This window comes from Daphnia carinata, chromosome 1 (genome assembly GCF_022539665.2).
Source record: "Daphnia carinata strain CSIRO-1 chromosome 1, CSIRO_AGI_Dcar_HiC_V3, whole genome shotgun sequence".
In the NCBI taxonomy this organism is placed as follows: Eukaryota; Metazoa; Arthropoda; class Branchiopoda; order Diplostraca; family Daphniidae; genus Daphnia; species Daphnia carinata.
In genome coordinates this window covers 10,480,846-10,508,641 of record NC_081331.1, presented here as the reverse complement: position 1 = coordinate 10,508,641, position 27,796 = coordinate 10,480,846, and the positions used below count along the sequence as shown (strand labels likewise).

At 43.5% G+C, this 27,796-nt stretch overlaps 5 protein-coding genes and 1 non-coding gene across 7 annotated transcripts; 2 read left to right on the top strand and 4 right to left on the bottom strand.

Annotated features, from left to right (window-relative positions):
- Positions 1-1,035: 1,035 nt before the first annotated feature.
- On the bottom strand, positions 1,036-17,225 carry LOC130693153 (chromodomain-helicase-DNA-binding protein 7-like). The gene is given in 19 exon segments (XM_057516280.2): positions 1,036-6,212; positions 6,286-6,655; positions 6,727-7,113; positions 7,312-7,399; positions 7,599-7,840; positions 7,902-8,382; positions 8,454-8,705; positions 8,777-9,065; positions 9,125-10,477; positions 10,538-11,271; positions 11,333-11,745; positions 11,822-12,429; positions 12,501-12,768; positions 12,838-14,683; positions 14,766-15,408; positions 15,485-15,632; positions 15,634-15,770; positions 16,041-16,341; positions 17,020-17,225. Coding segments are annotated over 18 exon segments (13,638 nt in total). The 5' UTR covers positions 16,243-16,341; positions 17,020-17,225.
- Positions 7,186-7,265, bottom strand: LOC130696945 (small nucleolar RNA U6-53/MBII-28). The gene has a single exon (XR_009002760.1). It is a non-coding gene; the product is annotated as a small nucleolar RNA U6-53/MBII-28 (small nucleolar RNA).
- A 261-nt stretch (positions 17,226-17,486) lies between the features above and the next one.
- On the bottom strand, positions 17,487-19,671 carry LOC130692642 (la protein homolog). 2 transcript variants are annotated; one of them, XM_057515776.2, is made up of 7 exons: positions 19,520-19,671; positions 19,155-19,445; positions 18,731-19,090; positions 18,525-18,667; positions 18,408-18,471; positions 18,119-18,352; positions 17,487-18,050 (listed from the first exon to the last, which is right to left on the bottom strand). In XM_057515776.2, exons 2-7 carry the CDS (start codon positions 19,392-19,394, stop codon positions 17,757-17,759), a joined length of 1,335 nt encoding a protein of 444 aa, XP_057371759.1. In that variant the 5' UTR covers positions 19,395-19,445; positions 19,520-19,671; the 3' UTR covers positions 17,487-17,756. The 2 variants fall into 2 exon arrangements, with proteins under 2 accessions (XP_057371759.1, XP_057371769.1); XM_057515786.2 differs by having other exon boundaries at positions 18,119-18,343; positions 19,520-19,664.
- Positions 19,672-20,391: 720 nt separating this feature from the next.
- LOC130692628 (alkylglycerol monooxygenase-like) lies at positions 20,392-23,478 on the top strand. Its single transcript, XM_057515762.2, has 12 exons — positions 20,392-20,531; positions 20,601-20,645; positions 20,768-20,892; positions 20,961-21,112; positions 21,213-21,241; positions 21,309-21,383; positions 21,453-21,615; positions 21,676-21,827; positions 21,891-22,025; positions 22,086-22,199; positions 22,270-23,041; positions 23,098-23,478. Exons 1-11 carry the CDS (start codon positions 20,445-20,447, stop codon positions 22,555-22,557), a joined length of 1,365 nt encoding a protein of 454 aa, XP_057371745.1. The 5' UTR covers positions 20,392-20,444; the 3' UTR covers positions 22,558-23,041; positions 23,098-23,478.
- A 341-nt stretch (positions 23,479-23,819) lies between these two features.
- LOC130693134 (ATPase inhibitor mai-2, mitochondrial-like) lies at positions 23,820-24,495 on the bottom strand. The gene is made up of 3 exons (XM_057516260.2): positions 24,326-24,495; positions 24,134-24,239; positions 23,820-24,065 (listed from the first exon to the last, which is right to left on the bottom strand). The coding sequence occupies exons 1-3, from the start codon at positions 24,382-24,384 to the stop codon at positions 23,925-23,927; spliced, it is 306 nt and encodes a 101-aa protein (XP_057372243.1). The 5' UTR covers positions 24,385-24,495; the 3' UTR covers positions 23,820-23,924.
- Positions 24,496-24,696: 201 nt separating this feature from the next.
- On the top strand, positions 24,697-26,137 carry LOC130692855 (26S proteasome non-ATPase regulatory subunit 14). The gene is made up of 6 exons (XM_057515939.2): positions 24,697-24,922; positions 24,988-25,137; positions 25,195-25,411; positions 25,467-25,579; positions 25,650-25,850; positions 25,916-26,137. The coding sequence occupies exons 1-6, from the start codon at positions 24,830-24,832 to the stop codon at positions 26,075-26,077; spliced, it is 936 nt and encodes a 311-aa protein (XP_057371922.1). The 5' UTR covers positions 24,697-24,829; the 3' UTR covers positions 26,078-26,137.
- The last annotated feature ends 1,659 nt before the right edge of the window (positions 26,138-27,796 follow it).

Below are 27,796 nucleotides of genomic sequence, written 5' to 3'. Positions count from 1 at the left end.
ATTAAAAGCTCGTGTTGGCTATTTCAAGGGATTGGATAAGTTGGAAATCAATAATAATAAATGCCCTTCCCGACTACCTGCACAATCGAGGATCCTGAGTTTCGGAAGGCGATCGACCAATTTGTAGGACGTAGGAACGAATTTGCAAGAAAATAGACCGTACATTGCCTACTTTTATAGTGTTTTTTATGGTATCTCTATACTTCTGCACACTTTAGCCGTGCGTCGTATTATACTGGTGGTTTAATTGTGCAATTGAATGTCCTGCCTAATCCCAAACAAAATAAATAACTCATTCGAATAACAACTGCAAAATACGCCAGGTATCTAAATTAAAACATAAAAGACGTTTGCTTTAAATTACGTTTACTTAATCCTTTTGTTCTCGCGGCACACACAGACACGTAAAGACACAAGTTCAAGTAAATTAGTAGACCGACAGCCGGCGAATGAATCAGGAAATAAATCGCCAGTATGAAAAGCGATTTATTTGTCAAATATCAAGTCATGGGGAAAAAATCACGAGCAACTGAATGTAAGGGAATACGGGACAGGGATACAGAGAGACAGATGGGAGGGGTTGGAGTTGGACAGTGTTCATTTTTCACGTTATCGTAAAAATTGGGATTCTACAACGGGAAAAAAGATAAAGAAGAGGTAATGTTCAGATGGAAGGTCAAGACGAGAAAAATAAATCTAGGGGAGGATTTTATTTATTATTCGGCCAGATGATACCAGAGAAAAAATATTTACAAAAAACCTTCAGACAATTCACGACAAGGTATTCTTTTTGAAATGATATAAATACGTCTAAGAAAATCAGAAAAAAGGGATAGTGTGGCCGAGTTTTTTTTTTTCAGTTTTTTTTTCCCTTTAGTTGTCGCCATTTTACGGTCGCTCGGATCAGCTAAATGAATGAGATTAACTGGTGTCCACACATACACAAAAAAAAACAGAGAATCAGATTAAGCAGCAGCACGATGTGTAGCACAATTTCCATCAGATATTTTTTTTCTATTTTTATTTTTAAAAAGGTTATTCATCCAGTTTGAGCTTATTGGGACTCTTCTTATGCCCTTTACTGTCATCATCGGCAGCGTGACGGCTCCTCCGCTCGCGCTCCACCGGCTCGCCTCCTCCTCCTCCACCGCGAGTCCTAGCCGGTGTCAAGTCCAATCCGTGAGAGCTCCGTTCCGATTTGGAGCTCCTTTCCTTGGAGGTACCTTCATGGCGATCACTGCGATCACTACGATCACGTTCAGTACGCTCGGCTCGCTCACGACGGGAAGAAGACGAATTCCGGTGGGCGTCAGACGAAGTGCCACCTCCTCCCGAGGCAGAGGCCGTTGTTTTTGTAGAAGTCGAACCGGGTTCATTAGCCATGGTCGTTGTTAGACCGTTCATGAAACCCTGGGCACCAAGATTAGAAAAAGCTGTTGATAACGGTATGCCTGCTGGCAAAGAGAACGGATTTAGACCACCCAATCCCAGATGGCCGTAAAGCATACTGGGGTTAGGGAAAAGGAAAGGAAGTGAGGCTGCAGCTGCTGCTGCGGCATTCGCATTGGCATTGGCGCTGGCACTGGACGACGACGTAGCCGGTTTTTTGCCTTTTTCTTCACGTCGCGATGTCGAAGATGATTTCGTCGTTGTATTGGTGGTTGACGCGCTGGGTGCGCTGCTACTCGGCATGTCGGGCATGAACCCAGCCAGGTTGGAAAACAGGTGTTGCATGCTGCCCATGTTCCCCATGGCACCCATGTTACCCAATGCGCCAAAGCTGCCAAGTCCTCCTAGAGACCCCAGGCCAGGAAATCCCCCGAACATATTAAGGGCGTTTTTGGGATCCAAACCGGCCAGCGGATTGTTCTTCGGATCGAGTGAGGCGCCAAAGAGGGCGGCCGTCTTCGGGTCTAAGGCACCAAACATCTTCGGATCAAAAGCAGCCAACAGAGGATTCTTCGGGTCTGCTCCCAGGTGGTGGAGAGATGAAAGGAAATTGGGATTGAGGCCGGCGAAATTGGCCAAATTCAGTCCCGATGTCGAAGCGGAGGCACCAGACGATGTGCTGGGCATGGCCGAGGTCGTTGCACCGCCACCACTGTTGTTACCAGTTCCTCCTCTTCCGCTGGAACCCGTGCCAGCCGTTGGATTTAGGTTACTCACGCGACTCGTGCCCCGCTTTCTATCATTGGCGCTGGGAGTAGAATTAGACGTCGGTGTGGATGCAAGGTTGACAACAGGTGCGTTTGCGGCCAACGGGATGGACGGCGACCCGGTGACGCGGCGCTGTAGATCTCCAGGCAAGTTGCCCTTCTCTTTGACGAGGTCTGACCATTTGGGATCCACGTCAAACATTGGATTAGCAAGCAACCATTGGGCCAGATTGCGCAAGTGAGGCGCTTTGTTACCCGTGATCTTTTTGCCAGTGAGTCGGTTGATGACGCTCACGTTCTCGTCTCCGCTCAAGCGGTTCCAGTCAAGCAGAGCCGGGTCGATTCGCGGCTTCCGGCGTCTCTTAGAGTCCAGAAGGTCGGCGTCGGGGCTGGCAGGCCGTTCGGGTGTAATGCCTTGTTGGTCGGCTAACCACTTGGACACCTTGAGTTCGTGCGGTGGCGTGTGGCTGTAGGCGTCGAGTTTCTGCAGCAAAAAGTCGGGCAATTTGTTGATGCCGGTTGTTGAAGCCAAGTCACTCACTGCGGTGGCGACGGCACTACTGGAATTATTTCTCAGCGGCTCTATGGAGATCCTAGGAGCTTCGGTACCACTGGTTCGTCCGGGGGTCGACGGACTGGCAGAAACACCCGGCAGGCGGCTCAGGCCAGCAAGCAAAGCTTCAGCCTGATTTTTGCCTATTTTGTCTTCTTTGTCCTTCTCCTTGCTGCACGGCATGATGGTAATGCCGGATGAACGAGGGAAACTTAAACCTAAAGGATCAGCCGATGTCGATGGTTTTGCAGTGCGTGGCGAAGCAAACAGAGCTCCAATGCCACCTTGTCCTTTAGCAGCCGACAAACCTTTGACAATGTCATCCAATTTGCGCCGCTTCTGGTTCTTTTCGCCACCGGGTGGAGGCATCATTTCATCGGATTTGCGTTTGCGATCCTCTCGTTCTTCTCGTTCGCCATTAACTTCCGATGCTCGCGATTTACTTAAACCACCAGAAAGATCCATCGGCGCGGAAGAGTTTTCAGATCCTTTCACCGTAACGGACACTGAAATGGATGGTGGCAAACCCAAAGCAGCCATAGAATTGGCAATCACTTGAGCTGCCGCTGCATTGTTCTGTGCTTGGGCAGCTTGCATTACTTGAGCTTGGGCCTGTGCGGCTTGGGCCAGCATCAGTTCAAGAGTATGGGCAGAAAGAGCTTGCGCCTGCGCCTGGGCTTGGGCCTGTGCCTGAACCTGGGCTTGGGACTGAGCCGATCTGGAAGAAGAGGATGATCCGTGTTGATGAGCAGGTGGTGGTAGATTGGAGCGTTGCTTAGAACGAAGAGAGACAGACGTTTCGGAAGGTGTACTCCGGTCGTCATCCCGTTCATCCATCAGCATAGGCTTGCCAGTTAATTGTTGAGTCAAACTTCGCTGCATCGAATGATTCAAACTGAGAAGTGCACGCAGTTTTGCACGTTCTTGTTCCACATCCATATTAACGTTTCTTTGGCCACGACCTCTACCACGACCTCGACCACGTCCGCGTCCTCCTCTTCGAGATGATGGTAACATACCCAGGCCATAATCACCGGATCTATCAAGACCGGAATTCATCATCATGATGTCTGAAGCGTCTGATAGAGACATGGCCGATACAGATGGCGCTGGTGTCGGCGGATCGCGAACAGCAACGGTAGCTACCACTGGAGGTGGTGGAGGCGTAGCGGCCTGGTCTGGCGTTAGGCTCTCCATTTCGACGACACCGTTCGCGAACACGCTAAAATCACGACCCACAGGCCATTCATTTTTCTCGACAGCGTGAACGATGTGTTGTAATCTGGCTTCGACGGCTCGGTCCTTTGGCCAGCGGATTGGATTTTGGTACGTTTGCGCCAATATTTGCAAAACTGCCGGGTCTCCGTTAGCCAGCAATTCAGGATCAAGAAGCAAACCCTGGCGCGCCATGGCTTCATCCATCTGTGCCAAACTAGCAAGCGGAGGTGGAACAAATTCCTTTTCCTTGGCTTTTCCCTTAGCCTCCCTCTCTCGAACATTTCTCTTTTCAATTTTTACTTCGATGATTTCGGCGTCAGGGCTAGGTGCACGTTCTTCCTCCTTTTTGACAGGATTCAATTTTGTGATTTTCTCTTGTACTTCTTTCGGCATTTCTTCAATTATTTCTTCGACTTTCATCCTGCTTTCTGATTCACTGACAGTAGGTTCACTTGTGTCGACATCATCCTTAGCTTTCTTGTCCTTGGATTTGGATTCATTTTCCTTGGCTTCTGCCTTCTTTTCTTGGATTTTGGATTCCTCTTCTGAATCTGATGGTTTTTCGGGACTTTTCGGATTCTTGTCTTCATCGTTACCATGAATTTTCTCATTAGAGTCAGCAGACTCTTTTGGTTGGCTGTTCGATTTTTCTGTTTCATCCGCTGGAATTTTTTCTTCAGCTTTACTGATATCCATTTCCTCCGTTTCTTCTACATCAGGAGATTCTTTCTCTTTGTTACCATCGTTCACTGTAGCCGCGGAAGGCTTTTCCTTTACCACTTCCTTCGTCCCCTCCGATGCAGTATCAGTTACATCCTTTGCAGGTATATCGACTTCCATTGCTTCTTCTGATTTTTCATCAGCAGGATTTACGGAAATCTCATTGTCAGTTTTGTCGTCTTTCTTTTTAGGAGAATGGTTGGCTTTTTCACTAGAATCTTTCTCGATTTCATTAACATCTTCGTCCATTTTTTCAGCGGAATCTTCCGAAGGTGGTTCTCCAGATTTCGATGCATTCTTTTCGTCTGTTTTTACCACGAGTGCGTCGGAATCTCCTCCCGAAGTCAATTCGTCTTCATTGGTCTTTGCCGCATTGGAGTGGTCTTCCTTTTCTTTTTTGGGACCTTCATCGTCAATCTTGAATTCCTCGTTGTCCGTGATTTTCTGCTTTTCACTCGGGGTGTCAGATGCCTCTACAGCAGCTTCACTCTCTTTGATATCAGGCAATTTAACTTCACCGTCTTCCTCTCGTTGTTTAGAAAGGTCCGTGGTCGCCTCTGATTTAGCTTCTTTCGAGTCCTTTTCAGTATTTTCTTCTGTTTCCGCGGCTGACTTTGAATCTCTTTCTTTTTCAGTCTTTTCTTCTTCCTTTTCTTCAAGCCGTTCACTTTTGACCTTAGTAGGAGACGCCTCATTTTTTAATTTCTTGCGAGGGATGTCATCTTCGTTTTTAATCTTTTTGGATCGCAGGGATTCGTCGTCGTCTTTGATCTTTGCTGGTGACAGTTCTACTATTTCGTCATTTTCAGGCAAATTTTCCACCCGATCGCGTTCTTTCTTCTCAAGAGGATAGATCAACGGCTCTCCGGCGTAATGGCGACGCAAAATTTCACGGTAACCGAGCTCGGGGTCGTGGACGTAGTAAAAATCTGTTCTGCCAAGCCCATGCCGAGATGCGCCCATCAACAGGTCGCGATCGTGTTTGCCGCAGATCCACCAATCGGGCAAGTCGAGCGACGGCTGGCACAGCTTCAGCCTTTCATCCAGGTCGCGGTGGGTAAGGACTTCTTCGCGGATCTTGCAGAGAAGTTCCAAACGTTCCAGGCAGCGTCTAGCCCGCTCTTCGCTGATTGGCTCGACTGTGGCTTGAGCAACCTCCTCTTCTTCCGACAATTTCCGACCGCAAGCCTTCTTGCACATGGCACAGAAAGCCCTTAAGTATTCCGTCAGCGTTTCGTCGTACTTGCGTTCCAGACGCGAGATGGCTCGGAATTTCGTCCAGTCGTAGCGGCCCAGCTTCTTGTTGTATTCGACGCCAAAGTTGGAAATGGTGCGGAAAAAATCACCCTCTTCGCGCCGGGTCCAGCGTCTTTGTTGCAGTTCGATCTTTTGCTTCTCTCGTTCCCGAACGATCGTTTCGATCTTTTCGCGCCTCTCCAAACGCTTGGCCTTTTGAGCCATTTTCATTTCCTCCTTCTTGAAATTGCGCTGGTAGGAGGTGATCAGGCGACGGAGTCGAGTGTTTAACTCGGACGCCGGAGGGAACTGGAATTTGTCACCAGGAGCTACAGGTAAAAAAAAAAATAAATAATTATGGTCCAAAATTTAAAGGCACTTCTCACTCCTATCAAAACTTACCGGATGTAGCCGGCATGATTGCAGCAACCTTTGACGTATTGTTTGCCGCTGCTCCTTGTGTTTTCGTTGTAGTTGTACTGCTGCTATCATCATCAATGTCTTCGTCATCATCAGGTGCTTTGTCAAGTTCATCACCATTAGCCTCGAGAGAAGCCATTTCTGACAATAGTTCTTGCTTGTCCGGTGGTCCACAACGAACTAAAAAGCAAAGAGTTGGATCCAGTCGCATTACCGCATAGCGTTCGTAGCCGTGTTTGTAGGTTCCGACCAGTAGCGACACATCAGCTTGAGAATCCCACCACGGGGTGGGAGGCTGATCGCAGAAAGGTGGTTGAATCGGCAATGCTGTAGATGCGACGCCAGCATTTACCTAGTCCAAATCGAATAAATTATTTTTTAAATCAACGAATTGTTTACAAAGTAAGTAAAAAAAAAACTTACCTGAGCTTCCGAGTCACGAATAATCTCTTGCTTAATGTAGTAAAGCATCCGTATACGCAAGAGAACTTTATTGGCGTGTCTTGTTACATGGCGGCGGTATCCAGCGTCAAGATTTTGCTCAGGGTCGTATTTTTCGTCGCGCGTCCATTCTGCACCTTCAACCAAAGGTGCATTGGGAGCTGAAGTCGGAGTGGCTGCAGCAGCTGATCCTTTACTAGCTCTTTTCGATTCTTTCTTGTTTTTGCGACCTCCACGTTGGATAGGCGCCGCCAGTCCGCTGTGGTTACGATCAACGCGAGTCTCGCCGCTATCCGTAGGCGCAATCAAATCCCAAATGAAGCTTTTCATTTTCTCGTCACCCCGGAAATTCAAGAGGCAGTAGACCATCTAAGAATAAAAATAACTTGTTTTAATCCCTGTCGGCTAAATAACAGCATTGCTGTTAAATGATAATTTTATATCCATCAGTCTAGTGAAATTCTCAACTCACAGGGCGCCTAAAGCGCCCTCTGTATTAGCATGGCAACTCATCACATGGATAATTATATTACTATACTTTTTAACCGAATCAATATGGGGACTCACCATCATACGAGCGCAGTCTTCAACATCAGACTCACGCCAGCCTTTACGGAACTGCCCATGGGCCATAATTTCACGCCATCTGCCCCATCTGAATATCCAAAATGAAGGATTAATACTAGTGAACATGTACGGAAAAAATTACATTCATTAAGACTATTTAAAAATCAGAAAGTGTTATATCAATCATAGAGTTCCTAAAGAAATCTCCGAATTAGCATGAAAGTCATCAGCAAAATCAAGGTTACACTCTTTAGCATCGAGAAAGCAAAAATCGATAAAAAACGTACCCAAAGGTCATGAGACCCTTCTCCACTTTGAAGCATTCGGTCTTGGTCCAAGCACCATATTCGACTTCACCATCTTCTGGTGCAAAGTCTTCATCGTAATTGCCACGTCGTGACCTACGGAGCGATCGCCGGCTGCGATCTTTCCGTCCAGCGACTTTAGAACGCGTCGAGGGCGCTCCGGGCTCTTCGTCGCTATTACTGGTCGTTTCCAAATCGCTAACTCCCTCCAAGACAGCTTCATCCTGTAACAACGAAAACCATTGTAAAGCAATGTAATTATATTCTTTTTTTTTTCTTCCATACCTGGCCGTAGCGTTTAATCTGAGTGCGTCTCCGGGGCTCACTCAGCACCAAAAGTTCCTCCTGGCCATTGGTCAATATAGATTCAGTGTCGATTTCGGCACGCTTAGCCCATTTCTTCCAGAAATCAGGATCGTCAATGTCGATATCGGTTCGATCTGAGGCGGAAGCGAAGGTGGCTTTGGAAAACTGAGAGCCCTTTTCGCTTTCCAAGGTGATGATTTGTGTACGACGCTGAAGAATTTGATCGATGTCTTCTTCACAAAATTTATCGCCAGCGTTGTCATCCTCCATCAAAGCACCGTAAGCTCCCTTTTTCAAGAGGTCTTCGATTTCTTTTTTGGACAATGGTTGTTTGCCACTTCCACCATAATCTTTGCCTCCCTGAGACGTATTCATGCTCTGCAAAACGGCCTTGTCCAGACCGAGCTTGAGCGACGCTTTGTCGAACATTTCGCGTTCGTAAGTATTTCTCGTGAGAAGTCTAAAAATAATTACAACGGTAAGTGATGCCAAATCCCTTAAACAAATAATAAAATTTTCTTCTAATATTACCTGTAAATTTTGACCATTTTCTGTTGGCCAATACGATGGCAACGAGCTTGAGCTTGGAGATCGTTTTGCGGATTCCAATCACTGTCATAAATAATGACCGTGTCGGCAGCCGTCAAGTTGATACCCAAGCCACCAGCTTTGGTGCAAAGCAGGAAGACGAAACGATCCGAATCAGGCTTGCAGAAACGATCGATAGCAGCCTGACGCATGTTGCCGCGAATCCGTCCGTCGAGACGTTCGTACGGGTATTTCCTATAAAAAGAAAATAACAAGTTTGCATCATGGTTGTTTAAAAAGAATAAAAGTGGGTTACTGCGGAATACCTGTAGATCAAATAGTCCTCCAAAATGTCGAGACAGCGGACCATTTGCGAGAAAATGAGTACGCGATGTCCGTTCGACTTCAGTTTAGGAAGCAACTTGTCAACAAGCACCAGTTTACCCGACGACTGAATCAAGGCTTTGTGATGAAGGTCGGGATCGGAAGTGTGCGATACTTTCATTTCGTACTGAATTTGCTCTTCGGCTCCGTTCAATAAGTAAGGGTGGATACAACACTTACGCAGTTCCATCATCGTGTTCATTAAGTTGGGAACGTTAGCGTTTGTCGTACCTAGATCGTTACTAGAGTTAGCGAGAAACGAACAAATATTTCTTGTAAGCTTTCTGTACCTTTGGTCAAGAAGGAGAAATTGGGCTCCAAGATTCCTCTGTAATACTACTTTTGCATGTTCGTCAATTCGACTTCGACGATCGTTTCCTCTTTGGGAGCGAGCGACTTCTCGACATCCTCTTTGAGACGACGGAGCATCATTGGCTTGAGCAATGCCTGAAGCTTTTGCACTTGATCATCTGATTTGAGGTCACCGAAATCTCGGATAAAATCTTCGCTGCTCTGGAACTGAGCGGGCTCGAGGAAGTTCAGCAGAGAATACAACTCGCTGATGTTGTTTTGTAGCGGAGTACCGGAAAGAAGGACGCGGTGCTCCAGTTGGAGGAGTCGCAAGCCCTCGAGGAGCTTGCAGTTCTTGTTCTTGAGACGATGGGCCTCGTCGATAACGCACAAGCGCCACGGGACTTCGCGCAGCTCCATGCAATCCGAAATAATCATTTCGAACGTGGTGATCAGCACATTAAACTTGTAAATGTCCTTGATTTGATTCCCTTTACTGTCTTTGAAGAAGAACTCGTACTCCTGCAACATGGTACGGCTGGGATTCGAACCGTGATAGACAATGATATTCAAATTCGTCCATGTTTCAAATTCACGTTGCCAGTTAGGAATGGTAGATAGCGGGGCGATGACCAGAAATGGACCGCGAATACCAAGTCGATGGACCGATTCTACGAAAGCCAGTGACTGAATAGTTTTACCTAATCCCATTTCGTCAGCTAAGATACAGTTGCGGCCATTGAACCAGGAGAATGACAACCAGTTTAAGCCCTCTAACTGGTATTCGCGTAAAGTGTTGCCGTTAAGATAGACAGGAGATTCATCTAGCTTCTTCCATTCGCTAGGGCGCGGTTTCTTTCTTCCCTTGCCAAACAAATCTTTTTCTTTGCCTGGATACTTGTTTATGATTTCGTAATGTTTAATTTTTGCAGGATCAACATCTTCTTCCAGCTCCCACGTTGAGTCTTCGTATGGAAGAGATTTCCATTTGACCAAATAATTACGAGTAACCTTATTGGTAGCGGCGTCTGTGTGCTCAGCTTTGTCGAGTACTCTGTCAACTTCTATATAGTCTGGATTGAAAAGGTCTTCCTCAAGAAATTCAAACATATTGGCCGATTGAGCTTTCTTTTGATGGAATCGCTTGAGTTTTTGGGGAATACGTTTGTCTCCACGCACCAGTTCTTCTTCGGTCCTCCATTCGCAATGAAGGTATGAAAAATTCTTGTATTTCACGTAATACTCCTCCACTTCGATGGTTCGAGCTGGTTTTTTGTTTTTCTTGGGCTTCGTCTCTTCTTTAACAGGTTCCACTTTTGTGCCACACGAGGTTTCAAGTTCCGAATTGTTAACTGAAAAATAGAATAATAAGTTAATCAATAAAATTGACAACAAGCAATATGCGCAATTACCTTTAGTTTCTTCTTTAATGGCTTCGTTTGATTCGACACTTTCTTTTGTCGCTGCAGAATCATTTTCCAGCTGGTGTTTTTCTTCAACCTCTTTACCTTGAACTTCTGTGTTTTGATCCTCTTCCATAGGTGTCTCCTTTTCTTCTCCTTGGAATTCTTGATTTTCAGCACCCTTTTCGTTATTGACCTTTTCTTCTTTAACAGCCATTTCCGTTTCTTCCGCAGCACATTTGTCTTCGATTTCCTCATTTGTTTTATCTTTATCATTCGCATCACCTACGTCACCACTTATTCCCACTTTAGCAGCGCCTTCTTCTTTCATGTTTTCGCTTTCCTTATGCTCCTTGTCATTTTCTTCAACATTTACTTTATCTTCTTCTACTTCTTTTTTTGTTTCACCGTCATCTTCATCCTCTTCATCATCAGATGATACAATTTCTCTTGTCCCTTTGCGTACTGCTAAAATATGTTGAACAACCATGGTGTTCTCATCAGTAGTGTTGACGTAAACAAAATTTGGCTTAATTCCACTTTCTGATTGATCCACTTCCACCGGCACTTCCACTTCTGCGGGTACAGTGACAGCCGTGTCAACAGCAGCAGCTGCTGATGGCGAACAAGAATTCTCGGTAGCAGTGGTAGCTGCCAGTGCTGCTGCTGCAGCGGCAGCTTCTTGTTCTTCGTCAGACAGGCTTCTTAATTCGGCCAGATCAAGGTCGTCGATATACTTCTTCCTGCAAGCGAGAAGCGCATGAATGAAATCTGAAAATGTCAGTGTCATTATTAAATTTTTACCTGTTAGTATTACGGCCGGATCTTCTTTTGAGAGTCGAATTTTCATCATCAGGCAATGGCGATGGAGGCGGAGTAACTTCTAGGTCGCTGTTCTTGTCTTCATCATCACACAATGGACGCTTTTTCTTTTTCGAAAAGCTAATAGAAGTTTTAGAGGGCTTCTTCTTCGTAGGTGATGCAGATTTCACTTTCGGCTTTTTCTTTTTCGCCGAACTCATTATCGGCGCAGCATCGCTTAACGCCGCTGCAGAATCATCGGCACTAGCCGATTCAACGGCTAGAGGTAAATCACCAACTGCAACACTTGTATCGAAAGTACTGGTATCTGCTCCACTGTCCAGTTCTGTGCAGGTTTCTCCTTTCTTTGATTTCTTTTTGGAAATTCGTATCCGCTTAGGTTTTGGAGGTTTAACCTATAAAAGAAAAGAGTAAGGTAACAGTTTAATATTTGCTCAACTGGCAACACGGTTAAATGAATTATAAAGGTACCTCGTCATTTGTGTCGGCTCCAGCAGAAGACAAGGCTTCACCATCAATCCAGGAATCGGCTTCCTTCTTGGCTTTGGATTTGCCGGCTTTTGCAGCAGATTTCGGCTTTTTCGTGCGTGGCCTTTTGCCAGTTGGCGTTTCTGTTGCAATTTCAGTATCCTCTTGATTTTGTTCAACTTCAGGAATTTCTTTAATGGATTCCGCTGGTTTCACTTCTATTGCCTCAGCTTCAGCGATTTCAGGCTCAACCATAGGCGGTGGAATCGGCTCTGGAACAGTAGCCGACGCGGCTGCGGCCATCAGGGTCTCCTCAAGATCCATGCACGACTCTTCAATTCCCATTGCTTCCATGACAGGGGGAATCTCATCTTGAGTTACAGACTCCTCTTCTTCCGATGCCACCGCGGGGGCCTCTACTTCATTCGAAGGTGCACTAACAGGAGATGTAAGTGCAGGCGATTGCTGGTACATCTGCGCTGGTGGCGCCAAAGGTAAGGGTGAAGTAGGCATAAGCGGCGACGACACAGCTGCTTGCTCGCCTGGAGAATCTGGGTTCATGCTGACACTCAAGATCGTGCTTTCTATGCTGTCCATAATTCCGCCATCAGCTAAATAGTTATTCCAACATTTATTTTTTTAAAATTGTTTTTAAGAAAATTTGATAAAAAAAATTTCCAACCTGACGACGGTGCGCTGGGACCAGCAGCTTTGCTTTTGGGTGTTTTTGGAGTTTTTGGAGTTTTGGGCGGCTTTGGTTCCTTCTCTTTGGCTGCCTTCTTTTTAGGTTCTCTTTTCTTCTTGCCTTTCCCACTAGCTCCTGGTTCATCATCCATACCAGTTGGGAAGTCATAAACTTGTGAATTGGGTGGGCCCATGTGTGGTGGCCCCATAACCATTCCTGCGCCTGCTCCAGAGGGAGTACCCATCGGATAGTTTTGTCCCTGAGCCTAAAACGTAAGCCAAGGAAAAATTATGCCTCAAAAATTCCAGATAAACCACATCATGATAAGATGTACCTGAGGCATGTAAGGAGTTGACGCCGGTCCTCCCATGAAGGGCTGGGGTACAGGCATTCCTCCGCCCCAGCCTTGTCGCTGAAGCGTTGACATGCGTTCATGTAGCTCTGCAATTTGCTGTTGAGTCTGCGGATTAGACGGCAATGTATACAGGTGCTGCAACTGCTGCTGCAAATGCTGCATCTCGCCCTGAGGATTCATTCTCGGACCTGGATAACCAGCTACACCATGTCCAGCAGACTGGGTCTCGTGGAACTGCTGACCCGAATGTTGTTGGACCTGGGATTGATGTTGCTGGTGCTGTTGGTGCTGAGGTGCCATGTATCCCATGGCGGTCGACGAATTGAAATTGCTAGTTCCTGGTAATCCAGCTTCTCGCTGATGCATGGAACCCATCGCAATAGACCCAGCTCCCTGATGGGGTGGAATTGAATGTAGTTGCGAAGATTGTTGCTGTTGAGCAGGCATTCCTGTATGCTGATGAGAGCCATTCGACTGTTGCTGCATACTTGGTGCAACCTGGTGGTTCTGCTGATTACTAGAAGGTGGCTGTCCAGCGTGATGCTGCTGCGGCTGAGGAGGCACTGGTGTTGGTGGCTGAGGTTGTGGACCTGCCACACCGACTGCCGACTGTGTTCCAGCCATTCCCAACCCCGGCAAATGATGGCTTGGTGCAGCATGTTGCTGTTGCTGTTGCTGATGGTGAGGTTGCAACTGGGATCCCGAATGTTGAGGTATCGTGGATTGATTGGGTATAATTCCACCTGGATGGTGCGGTACCATGCCTGGTTGCGGTGTTACTTGTTGTTGGCTCTGCTGTCCTTGGTGATGCTGTGATCCGGGAAAACGTTGCACCATCGCAGACTGAGATGTTTGCGATGCTGGCAATCCAGGGTGCTGCTGAAGTCCAGGATGCTGCTGTATTCCGGGGTGCTGCTGAATACCTGGATGCGACTGGATTCCAGCATGCTGTTGAATTCCCGGATGCTGTTGGATACTCGAATGTGGCTGAAGTCCTGGATGTTGCTGGAAACCTGGATGTTGTTGTCCGTGGCTTGAAACTTGAGGTGCGGGAACATTTGAAGATCCATGTGGTTGATGTTGATCCATCGAATCGTGCATTGACTGCTCGTGCTTTTCAATCAAATTTTTGGCAGATCTGGACACGTCGTTTGCTGGCGATTCTGGAAAATGATTCTTTTCAGAAGTAGCCGTTCCTGGTTGGGCCACAGGGCTTGGTGGTGGTAGCAGACGAGGGGAAGGAGGAACTAGACCGGATACGTTACTTGGCGGCCTAGGGGGCTGCGCAGGAGACGGTGCCAAAGGAGTGCGAGGAGGAGCAGGCGAACCTGGCATAGCATTTCTATTCGGACTAGCTCCAGCGTTGTTCATTTGCGTTGATGAATTACCAACCATTGGCTTGGGTGGAGAGCTTGCCATGTTACTTCCTGTGGGACCGACCATTTGTTCAAGCTGCTGAAGACTTGATGGTCCTGCCGAATGCATATGTGGAATTTGTTGTTGTTGTTGCTGCTGCTGTTGCTGCTGCTGCTGTTGTTGATGCTGGTGCTGTTGTTGCAGATGAGGTTGGTGCAGCTGATGTTGAGACGTTGAATGTTGTTGATGTGGTTGCTGCTGAGCATGATGGCCGAGACCAGAATGCTGCGCCTGGTTCATATAAGGTGTCGACATAGAGACAGTCGGTTGTGCGGTTGGACCAGCTGGGTGTCCTAATGGAGGTAGAGGCGAACTTACAGCTCCGGGCATAGGTGAAGTATGCGGAGGCCGTGGAGACGCTTGCGGTCGCGGAGACATTTGCGGTGACATCTGGGGAGGGAATGGAGCCCTGTTTGACAAAACGAAGGGAAATTGAAAAAGAAAGTTAATGTCAATACAATTAAGACACTGCCATTTCAGACGTAACATACCTGTAATGCGGCGTACTATGCAGCTGAGAAGGAGCAGTCTGCTGCTGCTGTTGTTGTTGTTGCTGTTGATAAACGGAGGGCACTTCCTGCTGCGGCTGTTGAGTCGTGTGCGGCTGTGCAGTCGATTCAGGCATAAAATGTTGTGCAGTCATTGGGTACGGAGCTTGCATCGAATAAGGATAAGGTTTAGGCCCGCCCTGTGGCTGCTGTGGTTGAGGCTGCTGTTGTTGATGAAGCTGCTGTTGTTGATGTTGTTGGTGGGTTGATGCCATTGCGTTTTCTGCAGCATAGGCAGATCGGATAGGAGGAGCAGAACCATAGGCTCCGCTCATCGCTACTGGAGCGCCCTGTGCATGCGGGTACTGAGGGTGCATTGAGGCTGCCGATGCCGTACCATAGTTTGGGGGAATGTTTTTGGCGGCTGCAGTAGCAGATGCTGCTGTCGAGGGCCCATTGATACCGGCCCCATAAGATTGTTGGTGCTGAGACGTTTGTTGTTGTTGACCACTGAGACGCATAGGTGCTTGATGAGGATAGTGAGGCTGGGCATGCTGCTGTTGTTGGGCGTGCTGCGGATGGAGGGGACGGTAGCTGCCGTGACCCATGGCTGAATACTGGGCGGGAGGATTCATGGAAGGATAGCCTGGAGGGAAATAGCGCAAATAAAAGAAAATTATGCAAACTGACAAAGTATATTGTGAACAATCTAATATTCTTACCCTGCCATCCCGACATGCTTGCCGCGTTCTGATGCATCGCACTAGAATACTGCTCGGCGCCATGCTGCATCGGATACATTCGGCTGTCGCCTACGTGAGGCTGGCCACTGTACATGGAATAGGTCGACTGTTGGCCGGCCATTCGAGGGACCTACGGCTTGCTGAGCATATGAAGAGTAGCCCAGTTGGGTAGGACCCGCTGTTCCTGGACCGGGACCTGGTCCTGCGTATGGCAATGGACCTTGGGGCACCTGGCCATATTGTAAAGTTGAACCAGAGCCATAACCTAAAAATTACAGAATTAGTAGTTACATTTCTATGACAGACGACGAAAATAAAGACAAGACATAAAACAATGTCATGCAAACCAAGGAACACCACACCAGAACTCATCTTGAAGAACATAAAATTTTAAAAAATATTCGAAGCTGTTTAAAACAAGGTCTCCTAACAACAAGCAGACTTTTGAGACAAATGTCATTCACGACCAGAATAAAGTGTCACAAACAACACGTAGACAAAATGAACAACAAGATGAGTTAACGGTGGAGCACACCTGAAGGAGGTGGATAACTCCCATAATATGAATGCCCTCCTGTAGCCCGAACTCCATGTGACTGACCTTGGCCTTGGTTATTTGATGTGGGGTATTGGGACTGTTCCGCTCCTGGTCCAGTCCCTCCCAGCTCAGCCAATCCATCAAGCATACTGCTACCTAACGAAGGTAGGTCGTCACTAAATAAGTCGTAGCCCTCCATGGCTCTGCTCTGCTCTACTCTTCAACTCCAATCCATGATACAGAGTTACACTTGCACTTGCGCAAATAAATAATTCTTACAGCATAAATAACAGTTAACCTGTGAAATAAATATAAAGTTAGTTGACAAGTAGTTCTCGTCAAGATAGAAATTGGAATACACTAGAAGCTATATAACCTAGTTAATTAGCTAGTCTATGCCATAAATTGACACAATGCCATAAGCAGTTCTCATCAAGTGACATTGCAGGGGAAAAGCCATACGCTTATGCTAATCAGAATGAGACACATAAGAGCTACAACCTTTCCCTTGCTTTGCCCTTGCACGCTTCTTCGCACTAACCGTCTCGATGCATATTCGGTTAACGTTTATTGTCATGAAAAAGCTAGAATTTTCGTAAGTGAGGTAGATGCTAAAAAAGGTTTAAGGGGAAAAGCTACCAAGAATGGCGTACAGAATGTTCAGTGAGTCAAATTTGTCAGATACGAGTAATGAACGGCAACTGAAAAATCTGAAGGAGGGCTGATGAAGAAAAGAGAGCAGACTTCAACCTAGCAGCATTTGCTTCTAGTGCGGGTCAAACCCGGTTTTACAAGTGCGGCCATTCGTCCTGTCTACTACACACCACAAAAATTAAGGCATATGTACAAGACATGTTCCCATTATAGTACACATCTATAAGAAAAAACCCACGCGGGCCTTTTCCCAATTCACTGGCTCTTTTTTCCCCAAAAGATTCGTCTTGAACCAAGAGGCCGAATCAATGCAAAACAATACCTGATAGTTTCATATCATTCCTTCTAACGTTTTTCAAGTCCAATGTATAATCTTCCAGTTAATTCACAGGCACAAGAATGGACACAAAACACTAAAAAATGTTAACACTCGCAAATTTCTGCTTCTTAAAACTTTTTTGGACCAAAATGCGAGGAAGCAAAATTTTTCTGGCTTTCCCTTCCCCTTTTTTCCCTTGTCACCGCTTGGGCTACTAGAAGCTGTCTTGCTATTGGATGGCGGATCCGGCCAATCCTCGAGAATCTTCTTTAGTTCTCTTCTTACGACTCCCGCGCCATCTTATCGGCAATGACCGCCAACTTTCTTAATGGGTAAGTACCCGTATGTAAGACAAACACATTGTAAAATGTCAAAAATTCCATTCGTAATTTTTCTTCTTCGTCAACTTAAATATAATATTTATGATTCATTTATCCAATTGTCAAAGTAACTTCAAAAGTTTCAAAAAATTTTCTGTTAAGATTATATTGTTTGCTTTCAAGCATCATATGAAGCATTTGTATTTTCTCGTTTTTCATTCTCATTCACACGATGTAGTCAACAAAAAAATCAAAATCAGTCAAGATATCTTGAGAAATGATTGCCGTAGAAAGAATTTAATGAAAAAGGGATGACTCTTGATAAGAAAAAAAAATCAAAACAAATTCAAGTAAAAAACAAAAAAAAAGGATAACATTGGGATCGGAATAGTTCCATGAAATTAGATATTGAGGTATCACTCAGTCGTCGCGACTCCTTTTTGATGATCCCTCTCCATGAGCTCCGCTTAGTGAACCTTCTCGTTTTCGGTCCTTACCCTTATAGCCTCCTCCACGACCACCTCTTCCACCACGACCACGGCCACGTCCCCGTCCACCTCGTCCGCGGAAACCACCTCGACCCATGTTCGCTCGATTATTTACATTGTCTTCTGCTTTTTTCAAATAGGTCTCTTCTTCTTCACCTTCCAAAACGCTCACTTCTACAGATGCGTCGTTGATAGAAATCTTCTTGTTTTCTAGTTTGTCCAAAACCTTTGGATGTCAATGAAAATCTTACATTCTTGAACCATTAACGTACGATCCTAAACTGTTTTGCGTACCATCTTTCCGTCGTTTTCCCCACGAAGTCGTACAAAGGCAGTGTTGTCAGGAGTGATTTCTACGTGAGCAATGTCAGCTGGATAAGTACTAAAGCCTTGCTTAATTGCATCGCGGTCGATACCGGATGGGAGGTTAACTAGTTTTAAAACTGTGCCACGAGACAAAACAATTTTCTCTTTTTCCTCTGTGACCTTTTCATCAGGTTTAGTGGCACTCCCATTTTCCTGTGTGATCTTTAAATTTAGACTCATTATTTCTAACATTCATTTATGATGAATAGAAACATACTTTTTTCTCCTTCCGTTTTCGTCGGTCCTCGTATTCCTGCTCCTTTTCTTTTTCCCATTCAACACTGAGGACATAAATATAAATATGGGGTAACTAGACTTCTAAAATGTTTCATACCTCCATTGCCGTTGAAGAGTGTAATCATTATACTTAACAGACTCAAGTGACATAAACTTTGAAGCTTCTTCTTTTGTAGCAAAAGTAGCAGTGACAGATCCTTTGAACTTTGTAGATTCATCCTTTGTCTTGAAGTAACGCATCTGGGAACATTAAAAAACACATTTTAAATTTTCGCAAAGAAGGTAAAACTAAAGAATACAAACTTTGATATTCAAAACTGTTGGGAAGCTTTTGAAAAAGTCCAGAAGCTTATCAATTGACATTCCTTCCTTAGGGAAACCTTTACAATAGATTGTGCGGGCCTTAACTTGAGCCAGATAGTCTGCTGTTTCTTCGGGAATAGGTTTGTTCTTTGACCTGCGGATCTTAGATGCAGATTCATCAACTTCCATTAAACCAGAATCAGATTTCTTCAAAGCACTAAAGATAACTTTAGGGCTCATTGTCAGCTGGGACAGACGGGCAAATTTAAGCATGGTCGCAATCGGGATCCAGCCATCATTAACTCCAATTTGTTCTTTCAGGAACTTATCCCTTGGAAGATTGAAGTCTCCAAAATAGTACTAAAAATAAAGTACATTAAGAATATTATTCTAATTCTCAGAAAAAGAATAGAGTTTCTGTTACTTCAACTTGGCGAATAATTTTATTATCTAGCTCAGTAGTTTCAGCTGTGCTGGTAATCATATCCCCATTTGTCGCATCACCTTCAGTTTTTACATTAATTGGTTTATCTGAGATGTCCTCTGCCCTCTCTTCGTTTGGTTCGGTCTTCACATTAATTTCTTGAGAATCAAGTTTGGTATTCTCCTCCTTTGGTTCGGTTTTGATAACTACTTCCGAACTTTCCTGTTTTACTGTAGCCATTTCACAACCTTTTAATGCGGGATTTTCTTCAGTAGAGAGGAATTTTGCAAGCTGTAAAAACAGTTTGTATTATATAGCTTCTTAATAGTAAAAAGGTTCACACTAGGGAATAATTTCGTACTTACCCTAACAACCACGTGTGTCCGTATAGAGTGCGGGTCAAAAAAGAACGAGAGAGGAAAGAAACCGGCACCAAACTGTACTTGTACTTCGTGCAACTTCGTGCTCTCAAAAGATGGCTCTTTCCGCTCCAAGCGAGCAATCCAAGAACTTTTCGAAAGGAAAATGATCGATATTTTAGTAAACAAACAAAATCAAATCAAAGCTGAAACTAAAAAAAAAAAAAAAAACGACGACAACAACAACAAAAACAAGTTGAACGGCAAAATATTTATATTTTTCGTATTAAAATGATTGCTTGAGGAATAAGACAAACAATAATCCGTTGAAAATAGGAAAACGATTGCACTTACATGAAAGCTCACGAAGCGCTAAGATAACAATAAAACTCGGTGAATACTGGGTAGTGATCTTGAACCGTAATTATTTTGACAGCTAATTGAAAATTTACTATTAGATGTTTTTTTTGCCTTAGGCCTCCCTTTTGCCACTGTCATGTGGCACATCAATCCGACAATCCAAATTCGAATTACGATAACCACGTTCGTCGAGAGTTACGAAAAGTTGCACTTTCTTTTGGGGTTACTCTTGAATTTCAAATGGGATTGTTAGAACAGAATCTAATGCAAGAATTATGAGCAAATGTAACACGAAACAAAAAGCTGCGGTCCCCACGACAAACGAGCGGATCCTGACTACTACTACGGAATGTTTTTTTTTCGATCGTACCTAGAAAAAGATGGCTTCAAAACGTAAATAATGGCCAATGTACTCGGCAACCAGACTGACACTGGGATTGAACTTTGAGTTCTATGTCGTATCTCTCAAATTGCTGATAAAAAAACAAGCGCTAGTATCTTAACACTTGTTTGATCGTATTGGTATTAAAACGAGATTTTTAGAAGGGCTAGATTTATTCTGTCAAACGCCATGACGGTAGATATAGTGTCTATGGACACTATTACGTCTGGAATCGAAGGCTTAGGCCACCTTTTCTATGTAGTTAATCCTTTTAAGGTGAGCACGGTTGACTGTAGGAAATTTAAACCAAAATTGTTGACTATAATTCTTTTTTCTCACATGTAGACAAGTTTTCGTACGACGGATGAGGTTCCTCATTATGTCAGTCGGGCAAGTCTCTTATTCAAATACTTCTTTTTTTTTCTTGCAGAACGAAATGGAAAAAACAAAAGGAAAATCTTGCTAAAATACAAAAAATATTTTAAATTAATAATTTACACGTGATCTTTTAGGCTTCTTCGTGGTTTATTGTGTTAATCATTATCGAACGAATTCTTCTGCGCAAAAAAGGCAAGGCACCTCCTATCAATGACTGCATCACTTCTATGGCATGCGGATTGTTTATGGAGATAAATCAGTGAAATATATTACGAAATTAGAACAAATTAAGTTATATAATAAAATTTATGATTTTTATACCAATAGCATCGCTTTTCGTGGTGCAGAAACAGCTGCGTATGTTTACATCTATGAGAATTACCGCCTTTATGAGCTTCCTTGGGATTCTTTATGGACCTGGCTTGCTTGTGCAGTAGGAATGGATTTGGGTTATTACTGGGCTCATCGTGCAACTCACGGTATAAAACTATGAAGGGTATTCAAATTATTTTGATAGATGAGTCCAATCGTTTTTGTTCAATAATATGATTACTTTTTAAAATTATATGGTGAGAATAGAGGTGAACTTATTCTGGTCACAGCATCAGGTGCCTGAACTTCTTGAAAATATTAATGCAAAATCCTCGTAATGTTTAATAAATGACAATCTCTCAGGTCCACCACAGCTCGGAGGAATACAATCTGACGACCGCGCTTAGACAAGGTGTTTGGCAGGGATTTACTACCATGGTAGGCCTAGGATAGGCACAAAGATTAAATTATTTAAAGTCAATTCTTACTGTCTTCTTTCGATTCCAGTTTTACTACCTGCCAATGGCATTCTTCATCCCCCCGAGTCAATTTTTCGTTCACTCCCAATTCAATCTTCTATTTCAATTTTGGATTCACACAGAGGTTATTGATAACCTTGGTCCGCTCGAATGGGTTTTAAATACTCCATCCCACCATCGGGTGCATCACGGTAATTTAAAAGTGCTGTAACGGTAAGTCATTGGATTATTTTGGTTTTTTTCCTATTCAGGATCCACTCGTTATTGCGTGGATAAAAATTACGCTGGTGTGCTCATAATCTGGGATCGCATGTTTGGGACATTTGAGGCCGAGCGAAGAGATGAACCTTTAGTTTATGGACTGATTGAGCAAGTGGACTCTTTCAATCCATTTTATCTAGAGGTAACAAATTATATCTTATTCTTTTTTTTCTGTCACACAGAAACCTAATTACCTATATGTTAGTTCTTTTACCTTCGTAAAGTCTTTGAAAAGATGCAATCTATGTCAACAGTAACCGACAAGTTTAAAGCCATCTTTTACGGTCCCGGATGGGTTCCCGGGTCTCCTAAGCTCGGCCATTACGACCAGCTTCCTGAAGTATTCTAAACGCAGTAAAAAATGAATTGAAAACGAATTTAACATTTGCACATTTTCTAGACGATTATAAGGGAGAAATTTTCTCACCCGCTTACCCCGCACGACCAAATCTACGCGGCAATTCATTTTCTGTTGTTGAGTGAGGGTTATCGTGCGATGGCAACTCATTATGAAGTAGGCTAAACAAGATTTAAGGCATGGTATTCGAAAGATGGTTTTAAAAAAAAATCATACCTTGTCTCAGGAATTTGACGGATGGCTATTGTACGGATGCTGCGCCTATGTTATTGTCTCGTTAATCAGCATTGGACTGCTCTTCAATCGAAATTCTTGGTTTCCGTGGATTGAAATGATTCGCTGTTTGGTTTTCCTTGCCTACCAGCTGCATTTTGAGCTATTCCTAACGGAAACCATTGGGATGAATTTAATCATGAACGGCATTAGGCTTTTTTACCTATATTCTGCACTGCAATGCAAAATTGAGTGCGTTCGCCAATTTAGAGACAACATGCAAAAAGACAAAATTAAATAAGCTCCCAAACACTGTCCTTGCAACTAAAAATATAGCGAAGAAATACATTATATCGAAGCAGCGTTAACGTGTAGGATTAATCCTATTTTTGATCTTTGATCCCGAGAGCAACTGTTCATGTACCAATTATGACTGTGGCGATTCTGAAACAAAAACCGGATTAGAAGTTGTTTTACCAGTTTACAAAATTGGTCGAAACAAACCTGTTCTAGTTCATTACCTGGTGAATACGTAAGGGAGGATCCTGAGTTTTACCATTCGAAAGTTTTGTCATAACCAGTTTTCCACAAAATCCCGCTATAATATTGATGTATTAGATCGACTTCTTTTCTAGCTCTTGCTATGACAACAATGTAATTCTCTTCTTTACGAGGTTGATGTATCCTGCTTACAAACGTTGTCACAGCGAATACACAGCCATAAGATGGGCATAATTTCAGCTGGCGTTGAGCAATATTTTGCTTCACTTAGTTACTTTTTCAAGGTTAGATACTATTTCCGGCAAGATTAATTCCTTTAAATTAGCGTTACCTTTCCTAGGAGTTCGATGGCTTGTTCTTCTGCGCTGCCGGTGCCTACATCGTCCTCCTTTTAGTCAGCGCTAGACTTCGTTACAACCAAAGCTCCTGGTTCCCATGGATCGAAATGATTCGCTGCTTGACGTTTCTTGGCTATCAACTTCATTTTAGAACATTTAGCAAGGAATCAGGTGGCGTCAGCCTTTTCATGAATAGCTTTCGACTACTTCACTTATATTCCGCTGTTAAATGCCAACTAAATTGTGTGGGCCAGTTAAGAAAATGTACGCAGAAAGGAAAAGTTAAGTAATACCTCTGGAAATGTATTGGCCGCGATGCTGTAGCAACGCTCAACACAAAAGCGACCATGAAGTATTTGGAAATAAACCCTCTTTAACGATAAGTTTAAATTTTCGTCCTTTGAAAGGTTCAAGTTTGGTACACTACTTGAAAGCCATTCAAGACTTTGCTTAAACAGAACACTTATTCAGGCAATTGATTTTTAACTGTTGATCATATTTGATTACGAGCAATAACTTTTCTGAGCTCCTTTAAATGAAAAAATACAATGTTGAGGATTTCTTGTGAATAACTTTAGACTGTGGTACTAGAATTGTTAAAATTATAATTTAAAGATAAGATTTGTTTTCTTATAGTTTAATTTCTGCATGTTTTTCTTTTAAAATACTTTTTGAATCTACAAATTACAATGTTCACTTGAAGGTAAACAACAAACTGTGTAACTTCACTGTAAACTAGATTGTATTTTGTGATATACATGAAAGGCTACCCAACTTCAAAATCTTTCTGCATTGAAGACATTGACTTACGTCTATCATGTGCATTGGCTTACGCTTTCTTTTTTTGTTCCAACTCTGCAATCCTCTGTTGGTGGGTAGTAATGGCATCCTGGTGTTCCTTTACACGGTTCTGATGAAACAAGATCTCTTCATCAAGATGATCTTTAAGTTTTTTCAGTTGTTCTGCTTGCTGTTATACATTTATCATAAACACACATTACCAGATAATCTGATGCAATAGGACTAACTGAAACCCACCATTTTACGGAAGTAACGCTCCTCATCAGCTGCTTCTTTTTTACCGAATGTCCCTCCTGCCTCTCTAATAGCACCAGCTCCACCATCTTGGCTGTAAGCTAAACGACTAAGAACATGAAAACAGGACAACGAAATTGTTTATTTTTGAACTTCGGCAAAGATAAAACTATGTATTAGGAAATACGAACGTACCTCATAATTGGGATATTACGAGAAAATCTCAGAGCAAAAACAGATTTAGTCAACGCCATTTTGTGTTGTAACTAGTACACTTGAGATTTTAGTTAACTAGTTAAGCTTATTTGTTTCAACGTCAAATAAACGGCAGGGACGTCGCTTTGCTTTAAATCCTTTGACGTTGAATTTTTGGATCTTGTCCAACGTCGCAATCTCTGTGTAACTTACCTTTTTCAAAATAATACATGAATAATATTAATGATTCCAAAGCTTTTTGCAATATTAGTATATTTTTGCACGACAAAATTGTGTTTTACTTTTATAGAATCTTGCAATTTTAAAGTGGTAAGAGAGTTAATTGCGGCAACGTAGCACTGTAAAGTTAGTGGAAATCTAAATTGTGCGGAGCGTGAATTGGCTCTTTGACGGGAAGATTGTTTTTTACCGGTCATTATAACCAACGAGCAATTTCATTTGTTCTTATATCAACACATTATTGGAACTTAAGTCTGATAGAATATGGATCGTCTTTTACGGCTCGGTGGCCCAATGTCTGGCCTAGGACAATCTGCTCCGCCAACTGATGCACCGGTGGTTGATACAGCCGAGCAGGTAATAACAGCTAGCGACATATCTAATAGGCCCTTGTTTATTTTATTTAATGTAATTTTTTGCAGGTTTATATTTCTTCCCTGGCTTTGCTGAAAATGCTTAAACATGGCCGAGCTGGTGTCCCTATGGAAGTTATGGGCCTTATGCTTGGAGAATTTGTTGACGATTATACAGTCAGGGTGATTGATGTTTTCGCCATGCCCCAATCAGGAACGGTACAACAATAGTGATTGTTTTTGTGTTTACTTTTTTAAATATGTTTTGTTCCATAGGGTGTTAGTGTGGAAGCTGTAGATCCAGTCTTTCAGGCTAAAATGTTGGATATGCTCAGGCAAACTGGTCGACCTGAAATGGTAGTTGGATGGTACCATTCCCATCCTGGATTTGGTTGTTGGTTATCTGGAGTAGATATCAACACACAACAGAGCTTTGAGGCCTTGTCTGAGCGAGCAGTGGCTGTTGTTGTTGATCCAATTCAGAGTGTAAAAGGTATTCTGTAATCAACAGGAAAGAGCAAGAGTAGAAATTCATGTTTTGTTCCCAGGCAAGGTTGTGATTGATGCATTCAGGCTGATCAATCCCAACATGATGGTACTAGGTCAAGAACCTCGTCAAACAACATCAAATCTTGGACATTTACAGAAACCATCAATTCAAGTGTGTTGGTTGTATTGCACGAAACATTTCGTAAAAGAAATCTTTGAAAATTTTTTGTTTATTTCTTCAGGCCTTGATTCACGGACTAAACCGTCACTACTATTCGATCAGCATTAACTACAGAAAGAATGAACTTGAACAAAAAATGTTGTGGAATTTGCACAAAAAATCCTGGACTGAGGGATTGTCGCTAGCCGAGTACGAACAGCACTGCAAAATGAACGAACAGAGTGTCCGCAGCATGCTCGAGCTAGCGAAAACCTATAATAAAGTAAATATCAGAACATACTATACCTGATTGGCAATTTGATTCTTACAGTAACTTTGTTTCACAAGGCGTTGGAAGAAGAAGAAAAGATGACACCTGAGCAACTTGCAGTCAAGAACGTTGGCCGTCAAGACCCGAAGCGCCATCTAGAAGAGGAAGTTGATGTGTTAATGACATCTAATATTGTCCAGTGTTTGGGAGCTATGTTGTCTACGGTGGCCTTCCGATAATCACTGATACACTCTTCTCATACACACACGGATCCAATGAATACAAAATTCTCAAAAATTGTGAAATTGTAGACTCATTGTTTGTGGCTGTCAACGTCGTTGCATTTGGGCCGTGAAGAAAATTGTCGCAGACTTTTTTTTAGGATGTCTTTAACGAATGTCCGTTTCCATAGCATCCAGAAGCTTCTTCTGTCCATTTTTTTTTTCTTGTGGATGTCTGGCCTATGAAAAAGCAATTAAATAAAATTAAACCATTAAATATACCATTCACAGTGAAAAACATAGATGACTAGGAATAGTTCTATTTTACCCTGTTCGCAATACAGAACCCACAAGAGCTATGAGATAGTCGAGGAGCGATCCGTTTGGGTGCGTGCGCAGGCTATAACAATGTTGCTATAAGAAATATACATACAATGCAGTTAGATCGGTAGAGATGTCTTACCTGGATCGATGATAAGGAAAATCAACGAAAATTTTGGAAAAATAACGAAAAAAACAAAAGTGGAAAACCGAACGCAACTAGTGGCCCAATCTTTCTGTTTACTGGTCATTAAAGCGCCGTCGCTGCGATACATCCAAGTCCCGCATTCTTCATCCCCTTTTCTTGTTATAGGCACTTGCTAGTCTAGTACGTGAATTCAGTTTGGGATCGGACGTCATTCAGAGGAGAGCTAGGCGTCGCACGCCTCGCGACGCCCCATCGTCAGCTTGCGATGATCATCACGTAGTGCATCCGTTTGCTCCAGCGTAACCTTCCGACCAGAAACTATTGACTGCAGACTTTGTTATTATCTGTGCATCCATTGATTAAGACTGTGGTACTGGACTTGTATCATCATTCCAAAAACTTTGGAACGTGCACACAGGTAAAACAGTAGGCATAGAAACGGGATATAAACAAAAGAATCAGCCATCGATTTTCGATGTCCTGTCTAGCCGATTCGCCTAAGTGGACAACACGTGGACAGTGTACATTTGAATCTCTTAGCATTAGGATTGACACAACTGTCAAGTGCAAAAGAAAAGAAACAAACAAAAGGAAAAGCGAAGGACAACGCATGTTTCAGTTGTTGGCAAGGCAACGATGGAAGCATTTATGTGTGTCGCACAGCATGATCTAAACTGGGACAGAGCGTTGGGAAAGACACAGTACAGTGCTAGAATAGGGGGTTATCCAAAAAAAGAAAGAAACTCGTGAGAAGTTGCCCTAACATCTGTCGAGGAAGAAAAACGCCATCCATCACGACTTGAAGTCTTTAGAGCAGAACGGGAATAAGAGTTTTCCTTCCCGGGGTTATATTTATAGCAACATAAAGACCACACTGGATGGTTGTTTGCTTCCGTGACCTTATTTTTTGTTTTAACAATCTTCTATTTCATGTTTGACATCCAATTGCAAAAGCCTATATAAAATGCAGCTATCAACATCGAAATGTCTAAACGGTTTTCCGCCAGATAGCTTCAAGTCAGGGCCATTCAAAATTGCATTACCCACTTTAGAGCTCAAGAATAGTAGCGGCTCAACGCGTTCGTTTGCTTATTGGTTGCACTGTAAAATCAATGAAGATGCATGAGGAAAGTTATGTGAGCGGATCATGCTATCTAAAACTCGTCCGTAATGGCTATATATATATATATATATAATCAAAATGCATGGCATTATACCACTGACGAGCTTTTCATTTTCCTTAGAACTATTGGCCGCCCAAATCCTCA